This window comes from Ovis canadensis, chromosome 14, assembly GCF_042477335.2.
Source record: "Ovis canadensis isolate MfBH-ARS-UI-01 breed Bighorn chromosome 14, ARS-UI_OviCan_v2, whole genome shotgun sequence".
Taxonomy (NCBI): Eukaryota; Metazoa; Chordata; class Mammalia; order Artiodactyla; family Bovidae; genus Ovis; species Ovis canadensis.
Genome location: NC_091258.1, coordinates 48,496,940 through 48,516,906, shown reverse-complemented (window position 1 = coordinate 48,516,906; position 19,967 = coordinate 48,496,940). Strand labels below are relative to the sequence as shown.

Here is a 19,967-nt window from a genome sequence, read left to right as displayed (position 1 = left end):
GGGGAGTTTTAACTCCAGGCTCTTTTGAGCTGTGTAGCTTTCCTTCACAGGGAATATTGATATGATTTTCCTCCGCAGTTCTCTTATTTTGAGTCGCAATAATCTTTTTTTTTTTTTTTAATTCTTGAGATGCAAAAATCTTATATTTTCTTTAATCTATGTTTAAACACAAACACAAATGTGCCCATGCCTGTTTCCAGTATCTGATACTTCACCCTCAGTTTAGGATCATGAAGAAAAACTCCACAGGAAATGCATAACTCAAGTTCTACTTCAGTTCCCACTAAAACTTAAGAAAGGTCAGCAATGGGGCTATCAATTGGCGAAAATATGGTAACGGAGTCTCCAATATTAACAGAACTTTTGAGAGCCGGAATTCATCTTGAAATTGCTTGTGTTTGGAAATTTTAACATCTCTGCTGGATCACAAACAGCTCACTAGCCTCCTAGCCTGAAAACTGATTTATTGTGATAGATACAGACACATTGGTCGGCAAATGCAAATTTGACCAGATCACATATAGACTACAGTAATTTTTTTAGTGGCCCAAATGTGTCTCTCCTTATCTTCGGAGTGGGAGATGAGAATGAGAGACATTCTAACAAAAGTAGCTGCTATTTTTTTTGTGGCCTGGCTTATTATATGTCAGATCCTGAGTTAAACATTATCTCTTTGAGTCATTACACACATACACATATACCCTTATTAGGTGGGTATCACCCTCCTCTTGCTGCTGCTGCTAAGTTGCTTTAGTCGTGTCTGACTCTGTGCGACCCCATAGGATTCCTCTGTCGCACCAGGCTCCTCTGTCCCTGGGATTCTCCAGGCAAGAACACTGGAGTGGGTTGCCATTTCCTTCTCCAGTGCAGGAAAGTGAAAAGTGAAAGTGAAGTCGCTCAGTCGTGTCCGACTCTTCGCGACCCCATGGACTGCAGCCTACCAGGCTCCTCTGCCCATGGGGTTTTCTAGGCAAGAGTACCCTCCTCTTACAGGTAAGGAAACCGAGGTTTTGAATGGTTGTATATATTTGCCCAGGCTCAAGGATGGGGCTTCTTCCCCAGTGGCTTAGTGGGAAGGAATCTGCCTGCAATGCAAGAGATACAGGAGACGAAGGTTTGATCCCTGGGTTGGGAAGATCCCCTGCAGGCTACTGCTGCTGCTGCTAAGTCGCTTCAGTCGTGTCCGACTCTGTGCGACCCCATAGACGGCAGCCCACCGGGCTCCCTGGGATTCTCCAGGCAAGAACACTGGAGAAGGAAACTGCAACCCACTCCAGTATTTTTGCCAGGAAAAGTCTACGGGCAGAGGAGTCTGGCGGCCTACAGTCCACAGGGTCGCTAAGAGATGGACACGACTGAGCAATTGAACACAACACACAAGGTAAGGATGCCTGCAAAACCAGTTTGCAACCACCATTGTACACACCGAGAGAAGGCCGCTGCAGGACTAGAACTGCAATTCCCATGGGGCTGTGCGGTTGCTTTACGAGAGTTGACCTAATTCGAAGCATCGCGATAGTTGGCTTAAATGTGGCGGCGGGAAGGAGACGGCTGTGGATACCCAAGCCGTTGGGAAAGTGGGCAGCTGAGGCGATGGCCGACAACTTTAGCCCTGACAGCGAGCCTACGACACGCACACTGCTACGGCGGGTGCTGGATACAGCGGACCCGCGCACACCGCGGCGAGCTCGGAGTACTCGGTCTGGGTATGTGAGGCCGCTGCCCCAGCACAAGAGCAGCCACAGGCCCTTGGAGATGGGGTCCCGCGCTGACTCAGTTTGGAGAGGGAAACTGAGTTCCGGAGAAGAGCAGAGCCCAGGACTCAGACCAGGCTCCTTTCTCCCCGCTGGGCTCGGGTCATCTGTTTGTGCCTCGACCCCTGAGCCTCCAGGCCGCTCAGCACCTCAGAACTCAATTATGCAGGCGTCATTGGGGGGGGCCGCTTTTGGAAGCGAATGGTATTTGCCCAGAATCTGGTCTTCTGCTCTGTTCTCTAGACCAGTTTTCCAGGCATCTGCCCTGAACAGCCTCCCAGGCGGTTCGTTCCCAGCTGAAAGATCGGGAAGGAATTGGAGAGAACAGCTTGGGTAGCAGTCGGGAGGCAGGAACTGGAACCATGCTTTGCTAGGGAGCAGGGAATTTGGCCGGACGTGGTGGGAGTGTCAGTGGGTGAGGGCGGTGGTGAGCTCATGGTGCAGAAGGTGTGGAAGATGGCGTCTGCTGACATTCTGGGGCGTTCCTGTTCCTTTATAGACAATGAGAAGCCATTCACTATAGGTTTTACACCTATGAGTGACGAGGTGGGAGTTATGCCATAGGAACATTTATTTAGTTCTGGAATCTGAGAGGAGATTGGACTGGAAAAACTAGGGCTAGAGTGACCCATGTGGAGGTTGCTGTCCGACCTTGAAGAGTACTTAAAAGGTTTTAAAATTTTTTTAATATCCTTGTTTTGTTTCAATGTCTAGAACGGATACTTTTCCAGTTGTTCCACTTATCAGTGTGGAACCCCTGATTCTGCCAAAGTCACCTCTGTGAAGTCTTCCTCAGCCCTTCGCTCTGGCTGGGTCGTCATATTTCCTTTCTCTTCCCATTCTTCTCTGGCTCCCTTTGATCCACAACCCTGTTGACACAAGACTGGGAACACGGCTATGGGAGGGGCAAGTGGTTTCTAGGTCCCTGTCCCTGAGTGTAGAAGACTTCAGCCAAGATCCCAGATGAAGATATGTCTCTAATTCCTCTTGTTCCCCTTTCCTACATGATTCTCACAGTTGCTGGTCTTTACACAGTGCCCAGAGAGACCTGCTTGAAACACCTTCCACTAGGAGGCAGAGGAGTCAAACAAAGATGACTGCCAGGCGTCGATCTCATACAGCAGCGGTAAGTGCCCTACCCACTGACCACTATAGGGCTCTGGTTGCCTTCAGGGGGCCCTTGAGTTCTAGCTCTGCTCTGGAGCCCACCTGGAAGGACTCTCAAGGCAAAAGAACAGACTGATTGCTTGGTGCTTTTCCCCAAAGTCTGTTGACAGATTGGCCCGTGTTCAAGCCAGTGGACACCTGGAGGAACAGACACCCCGGACTTTGTTGAAGAACATCATACTAACTGGTGAGCAAGCACTGGCCTACAGTAAGAATCAGGCTCCAGCCCCATGATATCCCTCATTTAGGGTAGCCTGCCCTGTCAGCTTCATGCTCTCTTTGCTCTTTATTTTTGGTTGCAATGAGTCTTCACTGCTGTGTGTGGGCTTTCTCTAGTTGCAGCAAGTGCAGGCTACTCTTCATTGCAGTGTGTGGGTTTCTCATTGCAGTGGCTTCTCTTACTGCAGAGCACAGGCTTTAGGGTGCGTGGGCTTCAGTAGTTGGGCCTCTCAGGGTTAGTTGCTGCACAGCATGTGGAATCTTCCCCACCAGAGTCCCCTGCATTGGCAGGCAGATTCTTACCCACTGCACCACCTGGGAAGTCCTCTCCTTGCTATTTCTACAGCTCCCGAATCTTCCATTGTAAAGCCAGAGGCTGTCGTGAAGCTGGTGCCATCACCACAGGTGGTCCAGCCTTCCAGACGGGAAAGCAGTCAGGGCAGGTACAGTAAATTCCCCCCTTGGACTGGGCTGTTGGGGGCATTACTGGTCAGGGAGTCTCTTGGGGGGCCCCAACAGCCAGAATTGGGTGTCCTAGTCTGTCTGAGATAAGCTCCATCCTTGTAGTCTGGAGCTGCAACTTCCTGAACTTGAGCCCCCCACAACCCTGGCTCCAGGTCTGCTGGCTCCTGGCAGAAGGAAGCAGAGGCTGAGGTTGTCAGAGTTTCAGCAAGGAATGGACTGGGGGCATCTTTCCCAAGGTGAGGTCCTGGACAACACCTGTGGCCACCCTCCTCTGTCCTCTGGAGAGGCTGAGGAGGCCTGGTAACTTATGGTTTCTTTTTACATCTTCTGTAGAGCCTCGTGAGAATGCTGATGCCTCTTCCCTCACCAGGTGCTGTTGCCTATTTATTCTGGGAATTGGTGGAAGAGAGGCTTGGGAAAGGAGGTGCTGACTAGGAGGGAATCTGACCGTACTCCTCCATGCTCACAGCATGGTAGCTGTTCAAAGAGATGAGAGCACCAGGGGAGCTGGGGGAATTTCTGTGGTGGGGAAAGGGGGTTAGGCCTCAGGTACCTGACTTTCCTTTGTGCCTTATCCCTCCCATCAGCTCTCTCAACTTGACCTTTGCCGTGCCTCTCCAGCCACAGTCAGTGAAGAGGCCTGGTTTGGCTCGCAGACCTCCTACTCGCCGAGTAGTAGATGTGGGTACATTTTTGCAGGATCTGCGAAATACTTCCCTGGCTGTGGCTCCTCCAGGTAAGGTTGAGATTTTCCTCTTCTAGTCAATGGGGAAAGCTTCTACCCCATGATTGATGGGAGGTGCTGTTGAGTCTAAGGTTGCTTCTCTCTCCTTTGTGTCAGGAATGGTCAGTAGTCCTGGCCGGTAGATCTAGGAAGACTTCCTGGTTTCTTTCCACAATTTGCCTCTTATCTCGTGGGTCCAGTCTTAGTCCCTCAGTATCTTCCAGAACCCTGTATCCTTGAAGAGCTACAGGACTCAGGGTAGGAAAGGGGTGTGATATGGTGGCTGGAGCTTATTGGAAGATTGAAAAGGGCTAAGTTTCAGGATGAGCTGGTCAGCCAGAGTGGACCTGGGAGCCTGATTCTAGAAAACAAATGAAGTTCATCACGGCAAGAGAAGGGTTTCTGGCAGAGGGACCTGAGTAAGAAGTGGAGAATGGAGGCATGGGTGAGCAGTTTGAGTGGGGCAAGCTCTGGAGCCTGGGGATGCCAGGCTGAGGAGCAGGGAGGTAAGCAAGGAGAGCTGTGGAAGGGAGATTAAGCTGAGTGCTAGGTAGTCTTCTCTTTCTGAGGGCCACTTGGGTAGACTCATAGACCTACTACTTAGGCCCTGGTGACTGGGTAGCAGCAGGTGGGCAAAATTCTGAGTGCCCCCTGGCCTTTGATTTCCAGGTGAGAGCCACAGAACCCCTGTTGCTACTGTGCCAACGGACACAGTGTTGGAGGACACCCAGCCCTTCTCTCAGCCGTTGGCTGGCCATTCCCCCAGTGTACACCACTCCCTGCCTTGTCCCTCTCCCTCTGGGGCCAAAGAAGTGGAGGGGCCTGCCAGTCGCAGGACATGGAGCAGTGGGCCTGGACTTCAGAACAACCGTGAGTATGTGGGGCATGCGACCTGGAGTCAAGCCTAGCTTGAGCAAGAATTGGCATCGGTGGTTTTTCCTCCTCAGGCCCATAGGTGTGTCCTTCCCCCTCCCCCAAGTCCTTTTAGAGGGCTCTTGATCCGTTCATCCAATAGCAAAGTCAGTGTTGGGCCAGGACACTCCAAACCAGTACCCTGGTGCCGCCTCTGGCCTTCTTCCCTCCTTGATGTGCTAGGCTGGGTTTTACTACTTCATCTTTACCCTCAGAGCTACAGCCCTGGCCTACTGCTTTTCCAGTGTGTATTCTGTCCCCTAGACTCAGGTCCTGGGAAACCAGCCCAGCTTCTGGCAAGAAAGGTGGAGGAGGTTGAAGCCCTTGCTGTGGGCTTTCCAAACATCAGCAGTATCTCTGGAGAAGATGGTGTAGAGCCCCTACAGAATGGAGTAGGTGAGGAAGCAGAAGAAAGTATGGAGGAAAGCATGAGTGTGAGGGAAGTGGAGAAGGCAGCAGAAGAACAAGGATCTGCTAGGGCAGAAGAGCCTGAAGGACACACAGAGGTGGCAGAAGCAGCGGGATCCTTGGGGGCTATTGAGGCCAAGGAGCCAGAAGGATCTTCAGAGGATGAAGACCCCTCTGGTAGGTTGGGTAACGGGCCCAGTGCAGGGATCAGGGAGTGGGTGGGTAAGTGACAGCTATGTTCCTGGCCTCGGAGGAGGGACTTAACCTAGCTTGTGTTTCTGGGCGCAGGTAGTCTTGGGCCAGGGAAACTGCAAAGGGCACCTTGCTTGGCCGGAGCTAGATAAAACCATCAAAGAACAGGATAAGGGAGCTGCGGGCTGTCAGGGTTGGGTGAGATGGTCAGGCCTGAGCCTTCTATAACCCTGCGCTTCCTCTGCAGCAAGTCCAAAATTGGCCCCCAGCACTCCAGAGTTCCTTCGGACCAGGCGACTTCAGTCTCCTGAGCCAGCTCCACCACCAAGCACTGCAGTGTAAGATCCCATGACACTGTTCCACACGGGCCTCTTAGAAGGGGATAGGCACTGTCCCCTTAGAAGGAAGTTGTCATTGGGCACCATAGGGTTATTACTCTTCCTGTAGGTATGCAGATGTGACCCAGTAGAGCACCCTGAGGTGGGCTGGGCAGGGCTCACTGAGAGCACATCTGTAATCCCATGCTGCTTGCAGGGGCTTAGAAGAGCCTGACCAGGGGGAAGTACCTGGGCTAATAAGTAGTCAGAGGAGGCTTCCTGGTGAAGGATTAGCAGAATGGGACAGGCAGCAATAGCTAGGGGTGGGGCAGGGGTAGAGGAGTGTCTGTGCCAAAGCATGGGCCTGAGTAGTGGTTTGTACGATGAAGTGAGACGGGGATATTGTGTCCAGTTTGTGAAGCATCAGGGCCCCAGGGAAAGACCAGGCTTCTACATAGCCCCGTATCTCCATTGCCCCCCAGAATTGGTTGGAACTGTAGGCCCAGGCTGGCAAAGGAGCACAAGGACCCCAATCTTGGCAGGAGCCAGCAAGATTTATCTTTGATTAGGGGCCTCTTAAGGGAGCATTTAGCTTAACTCTGTTCACTTCTTGTCTCCAGGTTACCTTCAGAACTCCCAAAGCGTCTGTCGGCCAGGATTCCTCCCAGGCCCCGAATCCCTGGCTCCAGACCCCGTCAAGATCCCTACAAAGCTGGACTGAACCACTATGCAAAACTCTTTAGCTTCTATGCTAAGATGCCCATGGAGAAGAAGGCTGTGGAGATGGTGGAGAAGTGGTGAGTCCTTGGCATTTAGGTTGGGGAGAGGAGCCCCTGAGATTATGAACAGTCTGTCCTACCCCAACCTTCTTGGTAGCCTGGACAAGTACTTCCAGCATCTTTGTGACGACTTGGAGGTATTTGCTGCTCATGCTGGGCGCAAGACCGTGAGTCCAGAGGACCTGGAGCTGCTGTTGCGAAGGTAAGCGGATGGAAGCAGGGAGGTACTGGGTGTGGGAATGCTGGTGCTGATTCTCTCATTCTCTGTCCTCTGCTGCAGGCAGGGCCTGGTCACTGACCAAGTCTCCCTCCACGTGCTTGTGGAGCGGCACCTGCCCCTTGAGTACCGGCAGCTGCTCATCCCTTGTGCCTTCAGTGGCAACTCTGTCTTCCCCACCCAGTAGGGGCCAGGACTCAAGACCTGCCCTGTTCCCACCTGGGGTTGCTTGGTCCCACATACACTTGTAGGTTTCCTCCCCACCCTTCAGCATCAATAAAGTGTCACAAACAGAATATGCTGTGTTTTGATGCATTTCCTGGGACAGCCAGGCAGGGACCAAGCCCCTCCCTTTGACTCCCCAGCATAACCTAGAGAATAGCATGGGTTCAGACAAAGAATTTTATAACAACAATCAGAGGTTAGCAGCACGGGAGCACTTAGGCTGCCCCAGTGGCCTTAGCTTGCAGGTTCCTGCTCCCGAGGCCCCATACGCCTAATGTCACTCATCTGAAGCTGTTCTAGTGCAGTCTGGAGCTGTGTCACAGTGCCCTCTTCCCTTTCCTCACCCTCCTCTGGCATTTCCGTCATGGGGAGCTGGAAGGCCTGCCTCAAATAGTGGTTCAGGGTCTGCTTGTCCAGGCTGGGATCAATGTTCATCAGGGCCTCACGTACCTTGGGTAGGGTCACCTCCTCGTTGCTGTCCCAGAAAGAAAGAGAGAGACAGACCTTGACCCTCTGCTCTCTACCCAGAGCCCAAGATGCCCTCTCCCAGGCTTGAGTGGTATGTGAGGCCCAGCAGCAAGCTTGGTGCTTAGGGAGACCCAGGGGCTGGAGCTGCTACTTTGTGGCCCAGCCTGCAGGACTTGCCTATGACTGGATGAGCCTGTGGGCCCCAGGATCACTCACAGTTCCAGGCCCAGCTCCTGCTTTAACTCGTTTAAGTATTCATCCTTTTCCACCATGTACTGTTCCCACAGCTTTTGCACAAAGGGCACGCTCTGGCCCTCCTCATCCTGGGAAGGGGCCACAAGGCAGGGTGAAGATACATGGGCTAGTCTAGGCAGAGGCTAGGTCAGGGCTGGGCAAATCCTGGGCCCCGACCCACCTCCATAAACAACATGCGGTAGTTGAGCAAGTCTGCATTGCTGCTGCTGGGATGCCAGCCCCCTGCCTCCATCAACTCCTGAATTCTCTCATCCTTCTTCAAAGGGAAGGTGCTCTTGAGGACAGCACTGTAGGGAGACATGAGGGCTGACGGGCCTGGCAGAGGCCTGTTTACCCATCTTCCTGCACCCCTCTGCCAGTCCTACTAAGTGCTCAGAAGGGCAGCATGCCTTGAGGTTCTGGCCTTTTCCCACCAGGCTCCCCTTCCCCCTGCACAGCTGGGAACCAGGCCAGAGGGCATGTTGGGCTGGAATTTGGGGTGACCCACCTGGTCTCTCACCTTAACTGCTCCATGGTTAGTAGCCCCTCATTCTGGCTGTCAACGTTTGTCATCTCCTTCAGCAGCTGTGCTATGGTCTCCTTCTGCTTGATGTACACACTCTCTTTCCTCTATGGGAGGAAGCATTGACTATCTCCCTGTTTCCTAGAGGAGTAGGGACAGAGCTGGCCTATGCTGGGGACAAAGGGTAGAGAGCCAGGCCCAAGCTTACCTTTCCCATCAAGACTGCATAGAACTGGCTCATGACTTCATTGGTATGGAAGAGCTTGATATATTCAAAAATGGTGTAAGCCCAGGCCATGGCATCACCAGGCCCAAAGTGGCGCTCCAAGAAACTGAAGAAGAAATCTGGGAACTTCTCTTTCTGCAGGGTAGGGGGACGATTGCTTGGTTGGCCCTCCTCCCAGTTCCCTAGCACCTTGAGGGAACACCCCCCGCCCTTGTCCGCGTCTGCCCTCCACCACTGGAGGACTCAGGCGGCCATGCCAGGCTAAAACAGCTGGAGAGATCTGACCTGCTCCTCAGTGATACGTTCCTTCCAGGCATCCTTGAGGAGTTTTACCACTTCCTTCTTGGTTGGCTTCTTGTTCTCCACAGTGCCATCAAACCGAAGGAAAGGGGGGATGGATTCCCCATAGCCCTGAAAGGAACCATGTCAGCTCATCTCTGGGGCCAGTTGTAGCCCCACCAACAAGCAGGGCAGAGCCCCACATCATTCCCCCAGAACCTCGTTTTCTCAGCAGTGAGGCCTGGCTATTCCCCGAGCCCAGGGACTCCCCTACCAGACCGGGGAAGAAGTCTTTCTCCCGGAGCAGCCCCTCGCCAATCTCCTCCAGGAGCACGTCCACCAGCTGGTCACTGTTCTTGCCCTCGGCCAGCATGTGCCAGCGATCTCGTCCTCCAGCCACCACATCTGCAGGGGTTGGGGAGAGGGAGCTGGAGTCCAGACCACACTTGTGCAGTCTCTAGGGCCCCAAGGGCCAGCGTTACCTTCACACTTGGACCAGTCTGGCCGTGGTGTGGAGGTGCGCTGGATCTCCTGCAACTCGGAGTAGAACTGGTCCCGCTCCTTCAGTGTGCTCATGTGCAACTGCAGCAGCATCTCGTGCTCCTTGCGGACCTCTTCATAGTCGTCTCTCAGGCTCTCCAGCTGTGGGCAGGGTGATTGGTCCTTGCTACCCACCTGTGTGGCCCTGCCGTACCCTGTGTGCCCACCAGCACCTGCTCCTGCAGTTCCTTGAGGGTCTTCTCCTGCATTTCAAAGTCCCTCCTGGGCACCACATCTCCAAAGTTGGCCTTCATGGTGTTGAGTTCCATCTGTGTGCGGGTCAAGTCTTGCCGGGCCATCTTCAGAGCCACTGTTAGCTTCACGGGGTCCTCTCCCCAGACGCCTGCCGGGAGGCCCGCCAGCTCGCATCACCCTGGCTCTGGGGCCTGTAGCCCAGGACAGGGTTGAGTGTCTCTCAGGGCACGTCCCAGAACCACTAAGTCTTTCCATCATGCTACCACTGTAGGACTGAGCTTGGAGAAGCCCAGGCCGTGGAATACCAGGCCTGTGCAGCCCTTGGGGAGTCTAGGTTGTCTCAACTGCCAGCGATTGTTTTCCTACATAAACAAGAAGTCTGATTCTTAGGCCAGCTCAGAAGATCCACAGACCCTGATGGCAGTAGGAACATCTCTCACTGGGAGTGAGCATGGAACGAGCAATATCAGGAGCAATGAATACATGGGAGTGAGTGGTGAGAGTCAGGCTTCTCTCCAGCAGGGCAGAAACCCACCTCAGGCTTACCTGGGGACTGGGCTAGTGACATGTCTTCCCGCTGGTAGCGTAGCTCATTCAGGTCTGCGATGAGGATCTTCCGGGCATCTCTCTCACTGAGGTAGTGCAGATACTCCTCAGCCAGGTTCTTCCTCAGTTTGGTCACCTGTTGGGGAGATGGCTCTGTGGTCAGGGGCTGTCTCTGGACAGCTCATCACTACAGCGGATGGGTGGGTGCTGGGCGGCCCTACCAGGGCCTGGGAACAAGAGAGGGAGGAAGGGGAGGAGACTGGTTGTTCCTGTCAAAGTGCCGAAGCTTCCTTCTGTGGAGAAAGTCTGGCAGCCAAGGAGTAGGACTCTGCTGGCACTGAGGGCCACACTGAGGCAATGCCGGGCCAAGGAGGAGGGCAGCATGTGGAAGCAGGGTTTGGGAGCAGGTGGTGGCTCTGTATGTCATTCCAGGTAGAAGGGTAGAGAGAGCCAGGGGGTCACACCAGTGCCAAAGGCCTCAAGGTCATCCGTGGGGTGGGGTGGCAGGAATTCAGGGAGTTGGGCACCACGTTACTCCCTTTTCACCTCAGTCTGCAGTGAGATCTTCTCCTCATTCTTCTTGTCAATGAGTTTTAGCAAATTCATCTTCTCTTTCTTCAGCGTGGAGATTTCATCTCTCTCCTCAGCCCTCATGGCCAGAATCCTCTCATTGCAGTTCTCATTCACAGTGATCAGCTTGGCCTTCAGGGGCTCCAGAGCCCGAATTTTCTCCCTTTGGTGGGCTAAGCAGGGACAGGTAGGGGAGTCCTTTTGGGGTCATGGAAGACTAACAGCCAGCAGACACTGATCTGAGGTCGCAGTGAGCAGCTATGTCCCTTGCAAACTCAAGAAGTCTATACTCCCATTCAAAGTCTATACTCCCTGCTTAAGAACTTCCTGCACTTGCTTTTCAACCAGGGGCAGAGTCCAGGTGAGGACCGGGGTCTCACCTCTGCACCTTCCCTGCACAGTTTTTAGTTTTGCAGCTGTGCCATGCCCAGCACCTCCTGAGCCTGGGGAGGGAAGCCCCCTCACTTCCCTGAACTACACACTCCCTTCTGGGCTTCAGTCTCAATAGAAAAGATGCTCTGTTTCCTACAGATACCGCCCCACCATGCTTCCAAGAATGGGCAGTAGTCGGTTGCCCTGGGGTGCCCTATCACGGAAGAGTGTAAGCAAGAAGGCTTGGTGACCTCGAAGCCCAGTTTGTAGGTACCCCAGACCCCTGCAGAACCCAGAAGACCAAAATAGGATCTTCTGTGCCTCTTCCAGGCTCTCTTCTGTAGCAGAGAGGCTACAGTCTTACCCAGCATCACCTCATATGCATTCTTGATGGAGGACAGCAATGGCTTGTATGTTTTGAAGTCCTCTATGAAGAATTCAAAGATCTCTCTGTAAGGCTGGCAAGAAAAGGGAAACTGTCATCTCCTGGCCTATAGCTGCTACCCTCAGTGGGACCTAAGTGTTTCTTTGCTCAACTTAGAAGGGTTCTAGTATGAAGCTGCCAGTCGATTCACATTCAAATAAATGCCGCAGGCACCACTAGGGTCTCGCACAGTCCGGGAGCTGAGTCCATCCCTCTAAACTGCTCTCTGGAGACCCGGCAGGCAACCTGAGTCAGGACCTTCCCCTCTCTACCTGTGCCCCCTCTCTGGCTCTCCAGAGAGCCAGGCTCCTCCATTCGCTGTGCTTCAGCTGGCCTCTCACCAACACCCCTCCCCATGTACAGCACTTTAGGCTCTAATCTTGCATTCCAAACTCCAATGAGACATGTGCTTTCCTGTCCTACCTGGACACAGGAAGCTTTTGGAAGCAACATTGTGTACTAGAATGAGCACAGACTCCTGAACCCACCCTGAGTTTGAGTCCTAGTTCCACTGCTGTGAAGCTGGATGCCCTCTCAGCTTCTGCTTCCTTGTTGGCGAGTTTCCTTTTAGCTCATGAGGCCATATCTATGCCCCATCCAGAGCCTGCACACAGACAGTGCTCAGCAAATGCTTGTGGCAGTGACTAAGAATTGTGGGGTTTCCCATCATTTCCGTTTGAGCAGGAATTGGGTGATTACTCCCCTGATATGCATCAGAGTCTAGGTTACATCCAGATTTCTTTCTGTCTTGGCTAAGTTCCTCAAGCTTGGGGCCAGTGTGACTGGGCTGGTGGACATTTTATGACCCCTGCTTGCCCAACTGCCTGGATTCAGGCTCTATTCACTGATATCGAATGATCCAAGGTGGGTGCTGGGGATCACAGAAGGGACTGGAGACAGCATCCAGGCCACCTACTCAGGTCAAGAAGCCCAAGCCTCAGGAGAGTTTGGTTCCACCCTGGTCACTTTGCTTGCTCACTGGCTTTGTCATAGAACCTGTTTCTCTTACCAGGAATGGGGAACCCAAAAGAGCTGGGGAAGGCTGGTCTCTGCAGAAAATCTGAAGTGCCCAGTCCCGGTGAGTAAGGTTTCTTGGCAGCCCTGCCCCTGCCTCCCCGCAGGGTTTCTGTGGTTCTGACCTGCAGCCTTAGTTCCTGGGCAGAATCTGTGCTTAGGTCGAGCAGGAGGAGCTCCTTGCGCAGGTAGTTCTCAAGCTGCTCCAGGTACCTTGGCTTGGTTGTGCCCAGGGGCTGCTGCAAGCTACTGCAAGGGGTGGTGAGCTGAGATGCCATGAACACCCTGCTGGACCCTCATGCCCCACAGGTCTGTGGCAGCACACATCCCTGTACTGTTTCTGGACCCAGTCTATCCACCATCAGGCTGACCCTGGCTTACCCTGCCCGCTTCCGGTAGTCATCTGAACAGGGCTTTCGATTATGCAGAATGGTCTGGTCACTGATGTATCTGGGCCATGGGGACAGGTGGCCACCAATGGAGAATGAACCAGACTATAAGAAGGGACAGGTGGGGTTACCATGACAACATTGCTCCCCTTCCTGATGTTCTTTTTCAGGCTCCTCCTTCCACTCCTGGGTCTTTCCTCCCCGACAACACCTCTTAATATGGTTCACAGCTAAGACTGTGGTCCTTATGGGAATTCCCTGGTGGTCCAGTGCTTAGGACTCCACACTTCCACTACCTGGGTAGCACCAAAACCTCAGGGAAACAGCAACACTTTTGAAGAGCTATGAACGGGCCTATGCCCAGGGAGAGCAGGCCAGCTGAAGCTGAGGTCTGGGCTGGCCAGTGCAGAGGGCACAGAGGTGAAGTGGTAGCTCTATCATGAGGTCCTCAAAGCCTTACTTATGATTATGAAAAGAGTCAGAAAACTCCTTAAGTATCTAAAAATAGAAGACTATTGTGCAGCCATGAAATATTTACAAAGAGGCTTAACATAGGTTTTAGCAAGGGTTAAGTAAAGCCTGAAATTAGGGAATAAGCACAACCAGATAAGATGAAAAACCAGAAAAGAAGGAAGAAATAACCGAAAAGAATATCAGCAGTTATTCTGTAATGATAGGCCCATGGGTGCTTTTGTATCTATAATTGTGTATTTTTCAAAATTTTCTATAATGCATAAATTACTTTGAAATTAAAAAAAAACCAAAACATTGAATTATTGAATTCAATATTAAAGCCTGCTCTGTGGCCCTGAGCCCAGCTTCCAGGTTCTTCTGGGATGGAGGCCAGGCCTACCTCCTATGTCCCACATATCCAGGTTCTAGGAGTCCTTCCAGACTAATGGTAGCTGGCTCCTGACCCTCTTAGGGTGGTAATTGCCCCTGTCTCCTTGGGCTCTTCTTTGCATTCTTAGTTCTACCTATTTTATCTCAGCCTTGCAATTATCCATCCTTTCCCAGAATATTTTGGAAAGTACATAGTAAGTTTTGTTGTTAGGTCTCAGGGAGGACTCCAGCCTCTGGGGGTTTGGGTTGACCTATCTCTGTACTTCCAGAATTGATAGCATCACACTTCATACTCTTCATAGTCTTTTTTTTCCCTTAATTCCAGTATGGTTGATTTACAGTGTTGTGTTAACACTCTTCATAGTCTTAAGTAGCCTTTAGCAAATATTGTGGAATAAATATTTAGGGAAGCATGATTTAGTTGGATGCATGATATAATAACAGAAATGCTACTTATTGGGTGTATATATTCACACATGCTTTGCCAGGGTCAAGAATGCTCCAGGCTGGCTATTCATATTTAGGATCTCAGGTGTTCTCCCTGATACTCTTTTCAACCCCAACGCCCACGCTTTCCCATCATCGCACCCCCATCTTCTCTTAGAAACAGAGTAGATGTCTTGCTTACCACTGTATCACCAATGCCTGATACACAGTGGAAATACAAAAATATTTGTTGAATAAATAAAAACACAGCATGGGAGGGGGAAGAGATGCTGAAACAGAATTGGGAAGAGTTTAAAGCTCAAAATAAAGAAAATGTGGTACATATATATATAGTGGAATACTGCTGCTGCTGCTGCTAAATCGCTTCAGTCGTGTCTGACTCTGTGCGACCCCACAGACGGCAGCCCACCCGGCTCCGCCGTCCGTGGGACTCTCCAGGCAAGAACACTGGAGTGGGTTGCCATTTCCTTCTCCAATAGTGGAATACTACTCAGCCATAAAAAAGAATGAAATAATGCCATTTGCAGCAATGTGGATGGACCTAGAGAGTATCATATTAATGAAGCGAGTCAGAGAAAGATAAATATAATATCAGTTACATGTGGAATCTAAAATAATTATACAAGTTAACTTATTTACAAAACAAAGACTCACAGACAGAAAACAAACTTACAGTTACCAAAGGGGATAGCAGAATGGGCATGGGAGAGATAAATTAGGATTTGAGGATTAACATATATACACTACTATACATAAAATTGGTAAACAACAGGACCTACTGTATAGCACAGGGAAATATACTCAATATAACCTATAATTTAATAATTACTATATAATTGTAATAATCACCTATAATGGAAAAAAACCTGAAAAAGAATATATGTATAATGGGATCACTTTTCTGTACACTTGAAACTAACACATTGTAGAGTAACCATACTTCAACAAAAAAGAACAGAAAATATAAGAACAGTAACAAAGGGGGACCAGCCTTGAAAATTCCCTGAGAAGACAAAACCAGTTTAGTCATAGAAATAAAGCTTAATTTAGCTTATTTTGGGTAACTTAAAAAATAAAAGAGGCCAGATTTCCAGTGCTGTCTGCCGTTTCTGTCAAGAGAAGACGGGGTTACCCTATTTTGGTTTCCGGCATACGCTGCTTTTTTGGTCTGGTTATCAAACAGCTGGTGAGCGGGTGGCTGGAAGGCGGTGTTCCCGTGAGCTGTGCTCTCTGCTTCCCCCTGCGGGTGAAAATGGGAAGGGCGGCCCGGGGGTCGGAGGGACTGCAGGAGAGTGCAGCGCCCCCTGGTGGTTGAGTACGGTATCACTGTCGACGAGCAAAATAAAGGGAGTGAGAGCCTGGTCTCACTCCCACTGAGTAGGTGGCAGCTGGAGGGGCAGGGAGTCCCAAGTAATCCGGATCATGCGGTAATGTGGCTGCGCTTGGTCTCCGCTTAGAGTCCACACTACCCTTTCTCGCCCTGATATCAGGTTTTTGATGTTTGAAGTCCCCAGCCTCACAAAGGGTACCTACAGCTCACGTTCCCATCTTCTACATAAGACACACTCACCTAAGTGTGTAGTGGAAAACTACCACAGCCCACAATTATCCACGGTGAGCTGGACTTACAAGTTTGCTCAGATGTGTTTTTTTACCTGTGATTTTTGGACAATGGCTGTTTGCTGATTAAATAGTAATAACAATCTTACGATCATATCAACAAAACTCCTAAATCTTAATAACATAGCATTTTTTAAAATTTGTGGGGAGAATCAGCGATGGCACTCATTCCCCACTGCAGTGAAAGTGTAGAGTCCTAACCACTGGACTGCCAGGGAGTTCCCCAGCATTCATTTTTATACAAAAACGTCAAAGAACAGGAATGGAAGGAGAGACTGTCCTGAGACTGATAGAGTCCCTACTTCCAGTGCAGAGCCAGCAACACAGTGGATGAACATCCTTTGCTACTGCCTTCACACACCTACTCACAGCAGTTATGGCACACATTGTAGCAGCCACTCAAGTACTACATCAGGCACTAGGGCTGTAAAGACAAAAAAGATACAGTCATAGTTCTAAAAGACCCTGACAGATCTGGTGGGACCGTCCCAGCACCAAGCACAATGCCTGGCACATGGTAGGCTGGATGAAGAAATGAGGTCCACTCCAGAATGCTGTGTTGCAAGAGAAGGTTATCTGTGGGCAAGGGCTGGTCTGGGAAGGTTTTTCAGGTGAGGTGTGGCAAGTGTGCATGCTCCCACCTCAGAGGCTGGTGGGCCTGGCCTCTGACACACCCCTGACTGGGGATCAAAATTTGGAGATCCCACAGGACATTGCCACTAACCAGCAGTGTCTTCCGTTTCTGAGAAAGCTTGCGTTTCTGGGTATTCTTGGTTTCTGTGAAGAGGGAATCATCTATGGACACTCCTAAAGGCCGCAGGTGTGCTCTGCACAGAGAAGGAGAAAGAAAGGGTGGGTGACAGAGCCTTGAGTGGGGAGTGCACTTCCACCCTTCCCAGAACCACAAGACATGGGCTCCTCTCTCCTCCAAGCCAGGTTCTGGGTCTTCCCAGTGCTGCCACCAGATTCCCAAAGGTGCTGTCAACAAGCTCCCAATTCTGGGCTCAAAGTATTTTCCCACATTCCCAGAAACATTCTCCTCATCACTGGAATCTCATATATTCTGCAGTGGTATAACACCCCTTGCCAGGAACCCATAAAACCATGCAGGCCTACACTTCCTTCAGCATTCATCTGTGGCTCTAATGACCATTGTATGTACATTACCAGCACATTCTAGGGGTGTGATACCAAAGGCAGGTGCTATAGGACAAGAAGTACAGAGTCTGGAGTCAAGAGTCAGGGTGAGAGTCTTGAGCTTGTATTTACTACTTTCTACTTACTAGTTGATAGGACCCAGAGGCTGACATCTATCTTCTAACAGGAATCCTCTTGGGCATGTAATTTAACTTCACTCAGCCCAGTTTCCTTACAAGGAGATGGAGAGAATTCTTTTTTTTTTTTTTAACACATAATCCTCTGAGGAGTTCTAGTGTTTTATTTTTTAATTTTTTAAAAAATATTTATTTGGCTGTGGCTTTTCTGGCTATAGGAGCTTGTTATCATCATATTTGGAGTGTCCAGATGCTGCACCTGTGAATACAGGCAGGAGCTACCTTAAGGCTACAGGATGTTCTTGGGCTGCTTACAGATGCTTTTTTATCTTCAGCCAGTGGGTAAAGAGGCTGTTTATCCTGTGGCTAAGAGCTCAAATCTAGAGACTCCCATGGCTGAGATCAAATACCAGCTCCATGACTTATAAACATGTGTAAAACACATGATCTCTTCAGACTTCTATTTCTTTGTTTGTAAAATGGTGATATTACCACCTCATAGAGTTGCTGTGAGGGTTAAATATGGTGTATGGAGCACTTGGCACTTAATGCACGCTCACCAGGAAAAAGCTGGCTGTTACTAATGATAAAGTGCGCCTCCCCTTTTACTGGGCTTCCCCTGTGGCTCAGCTGGTAAAGAATCCGCCTGCAATGCGGGAGACCTGGGTTGGATCCCTGGGTTGGGAAGATTCCCTGGAGAAGGGAAAGGCTACCCACTCCAGTATTCTGGCCTGTATAGTCCATGGGGTAGCAAAGAGTCGGACACGACTGAGTGACTTGCACTTTCACTTTCCCCTTTTACTAGAATGTAACCACCTTCCTGGGCTGACAAATCATCTGAGATTGTTTCTGTACCACTGTTCCTGTGGGGCTGGAGGCCCAGACCAATAGAAAAAGGCAGGAGGTGCAGAGGTCTGAAGCAGGTACCCTTTCTCTTTCTGGAAGTACTCAAAGCCTCCTCTCCGGCCTCACACCGCCAAGCGCCTACCTCGACGTGGTGGGGAAGTTGAGGGTTTGCGAGTTCTGAGAGTCCATGACCCTAGGGCAGCCGGGCAGCCGGGCATTCGGGCACCCGGGCAGCCCGCACCCGCGGCCTGGGAAGCTGTGCTAGTGTACAGTCCGTCACCATGGCGACCAGATCCCAGCAGCCCATCGGCGGGGGCGGGATCAGGATTGTGTCACGCCCCCGAATCCGGCTCCCGCGCGCCGGGAGGAAAGCCAAGCAGCGAAGGTATACTCGGACGGGGAATAGGGACTGAGGGTCTCCTCAGAGTCAGTCATTACAGCGGATATGACCCTAGCGACCAGAGCTGAGGCTGGGGCATAAACAGAGGCCACGGGGGAGGGAGGTGAACTGAGAGGCCGGAGCAGCGTTGCCAGCGGGAATTGTAGTTTTCGGTATCTCAATGTCTTAGCTGAGCAGGCTTATGGCTGAGCAGGTTTGTACTACATCTCCCAGAAATCCCCACCAGCCTGAGCTGGTCCGCCCCTGGAGAACTCTGCATTATGGGAAGTGGAGTCCAAAATGTGGCGAGGCGTGGCAGGGTCCAAAGCGAGTTGCAGGACTGGGACTCGGTTTCCCTGCGGCCCTGGTTGGCTCTCTGGTCATTGGCTGAGCGGGGCGGATCTGGTCCTGCTCTTCCCCGCCCCCAGTGACACAATAGCAGCTCCCTCCAAGATGGCGGCGGCGACGGCGGACCCGGGAGCTGGGAGCCCTCAGGTTGGAGACTCCTCCGGCGGGGCCACTGGGTGCGGGCTGCCGTCCCCAGGAGAGCAGGAACTGAGCCGGCGCTTGCAGCGCCTGTATCCCGCTGTCAACCAGCACGAGACGCCGCTGCCGCGCTCCTGGAGCCCCAAGGACAAGTACAACTACATCGGCCTCTCCCAGGGCAACCTCCGCGTCCACTATAAAGGTATCGGCCTTCTGGCCGAGGGGAGGAAAAGACCCGAGTGTCTTCGGGGTAGCTGTGCTGCCCAGCCGGTGCTCCATCATGTCCCTTCCCCAGCTCGGGTGCTCCGGGTTGGGCCTTAGCTCCTGTAGGGTGTCTAGGGTGGTGGAGCTGACCAGGCCAGTGATTGACTGCCTTGTCTGCTCTGCCCTGAGACACCCGGTGTCAGGAGAACCGCAACAGGTGTTCGAACCAGTTCTGGGCTGGACCTTCTTCCCAGGGTCTTCCTGCTTGTCCTGAGGTAGCTCTAGGGACTCTAGCTGAGCCCTTTACCGCTGCTGAGTTTCAAAAGTGCCTGAAGAAAAGGGTGGTCACATCCCCTCCGTCAACCAGCTCCGTCCATGAGCTTCCTCACCTGCCAGACATCCCAGACAGGGCCTGAGGTTCTGCCCCAAATCGTAGGGGCATCTTCCAGGGCTGCCTCTCTGTCCCCTATTCTTCGGAGTGGGCTGCGTGTATCCTGAGGAAGTCTCTCATGTAGGCACCCACATTGCATGTACCCTCCTGTGGTTTCTGTGGTGGACAGAGTCCCAGGCCGGGCTGCTGTGCTTAGGAGGAGGTGAACCAAAGGTGGGAGGTTTATGTATTTGCTTAGTTGTTGTCTGATTATTTCTTGGACTGTGCAAGGGCTTCCTCTGGCCATGAAGGGGTAAAGTTGCCATGGAGCAGAGAGGA

At 51.7% G+C, this 19,967-nt stretch overlaps 3 protein-coding genes across 9 annotated transcripts in view; 2 read left to right on the top strand and 1 right to left on the bottom strand.

Moving 5' to 3' along the window:
- Nucleotides 1-1,493: 1,493 nt before the first annotated feature.
- Nucleotides 1,494-7,450, top strand: CENPT (centromere protein T). Of its 3 annotated transcripts, XM_069550007.1 has the most exons (14): nucleotides 1,540-1,706; nucleotides 1,998-2,169; nucleotides 2,790-2,880; nucleotides 3,021-3,108; nucleotides 3,487-3,583; nucleotides 3,708-3,841; nucleotides 3,939-3,975; nucleotides 4,193-4,341; nucleotides 4,999-5,199; nucleotides 5,506-5,826; nucleotides 6,089-6,179; nucleotides 6,779-6,955; nucleotides 7,035-7,139; nucleotides 7,218-7,450. In XM_069550007.1, the coding sequence occupies exons 3-14, from the start codon at nucleotides 2,848-2,850 to the stop codon at nucleotides 7,339-7,341; spliced, it is 1,557 nt and encodes a 518-aa protein (XP_069406108.1). In that variant the 5' UTR covers nucleotides 1,540-1,706; nucleotides 1,998-2,169; nucleotides 2,790-2,847; the 3' UTR covers nucleotides 7,342-7,450. The 3 variants fall into 3 exon arrangements, with proteins under 3 accessions (XP_069406107.1, XP_069406106.1, XP_069406108.1); XM_069550006.1 differs by lacking the exon at nucleotides 1,998-2,169 and having other exon boundaries at nucleotides 1,494-1,706; XM_069550005.1 differs by lacking the exon at nucleotides 1,998-2,169 and having other exon boundaries at nucleotides 1,514-1,706; nucleotides 2,772-2,880.
- A 2-nt stretch (nucleotides 7,451-7,452) lies between these two features.
- Nucleotides 7,453-18,641, bottom strand: TSNAXIP1 (translin associated factor X interacting protein 1). 5 transcript variants are annotated; one of them, XM_069550001.1, is made up of 16 exons: nucleotides 18,332-18,641; nucleotides 16,794-16,896; nucleotides 13,152-13,264; nucleotides 12,896-13,019; nucleotides 11,697-11,790; nucleotides 10,937-11,133; nucleotides 10,391-10,526; nucleotides 9,823-9,992; nucleotides 9,592-9,751; nucleotides 9,384-9,514; nucleotides 9,116-9,241; nucleotides 8,813-8,965; nucleotides 8,602-8,711; nucleotides 8,263-8,389; nucleotides 8,025-8,170; nucleotides 7,453-7,854 (listed from the first exon to the last, which is right to left on the bottom strand). In XM_069550001.1, the coding sequence occupies exons 1-15, from the start codon at nucleotides 18,376-18,378 to the stop codon at nucleotides 8,060-8,062; spliced, it is 1,902 nt and encodes a 633-aa protein (XP_069406102.1). In that variant the 5' UTR covers nucleotides 18,379-18,641; the 3' UTR covers nucleotides 7,453-7,854; nucleotides 8,025-8,059. The 5 variants fall into 5 exon arrangements, with proteins under 5 accessions (XP_069406102.1, XP_069406100.1, XP_069406103.1 ...); XM_069549999.1 differs by having other exon boundaries at nucleotides 8,064-8,170; XM_069550002.1 differs by having other exon boundaries at nucleotides 12,896-13,016.
- Nucleotides 18,552-19,967, top strand: part of RANBP10 (RAN binding protein 10) — a 55,497-nt gene continuing 54,081 nt past the window's right edge. The window contains exon 1 of the mRNA XM_069550004.1: nucleotides 18,552-19,256. Within this exon, the coding sequence (XP_069406105.1) occupies nucleotides 18,869-19,256 (388 nt within the window). The 5' untranslated portion in view covers nucleotides 18,552-18,868. The remainder of the gene's footprint in view (nucleotides 19,257-19,967) is intronic.

Coding starts and splice junctions, on each gene's coding strand:
- CENPT (XM_069550005.1), top strand. CDS start 1,594: ATGGCCGACAACTTTAGCCCTGACAGCGAGCCTACGACACGCACACTG. Junction 2,881..3,020: donor GTCGATCTCATACAGCAGCG/GTAAGTGCCCTA, acceptor TTTTCCCCAAAG/TCTGTTGACAGATTGGCCCG. Junction 5,200..5,505: donor GCCTGGACTTCAGAACAACC/GTGAGTATGTGG, acceptor TCTGTCCCCTAG/ACTCAGGTCCTGGGAAACCA.
- TSNAXIP1 (XM_069549999.1), bottom strand. CDS start 18,378: ATGGACTCTCAGAACTCGCAAACCCTCAACTTCCCCACCACGTCGAG. Junction 9,752..9,822: donor TCAAGGAACTGCAGGAGCAG/GTGCTGGTGGGC, acceptor CCCTGCCCACAG/CTGGAGAGCCTGAGAGACGA. Junction 9,242..9,383: donor AAGACTTCTTCCCCGGTCTG/GTAGGGGAGTCC, acceptor GGTTCCTTTCAG/GGCTATGGGGAATCCATCCC.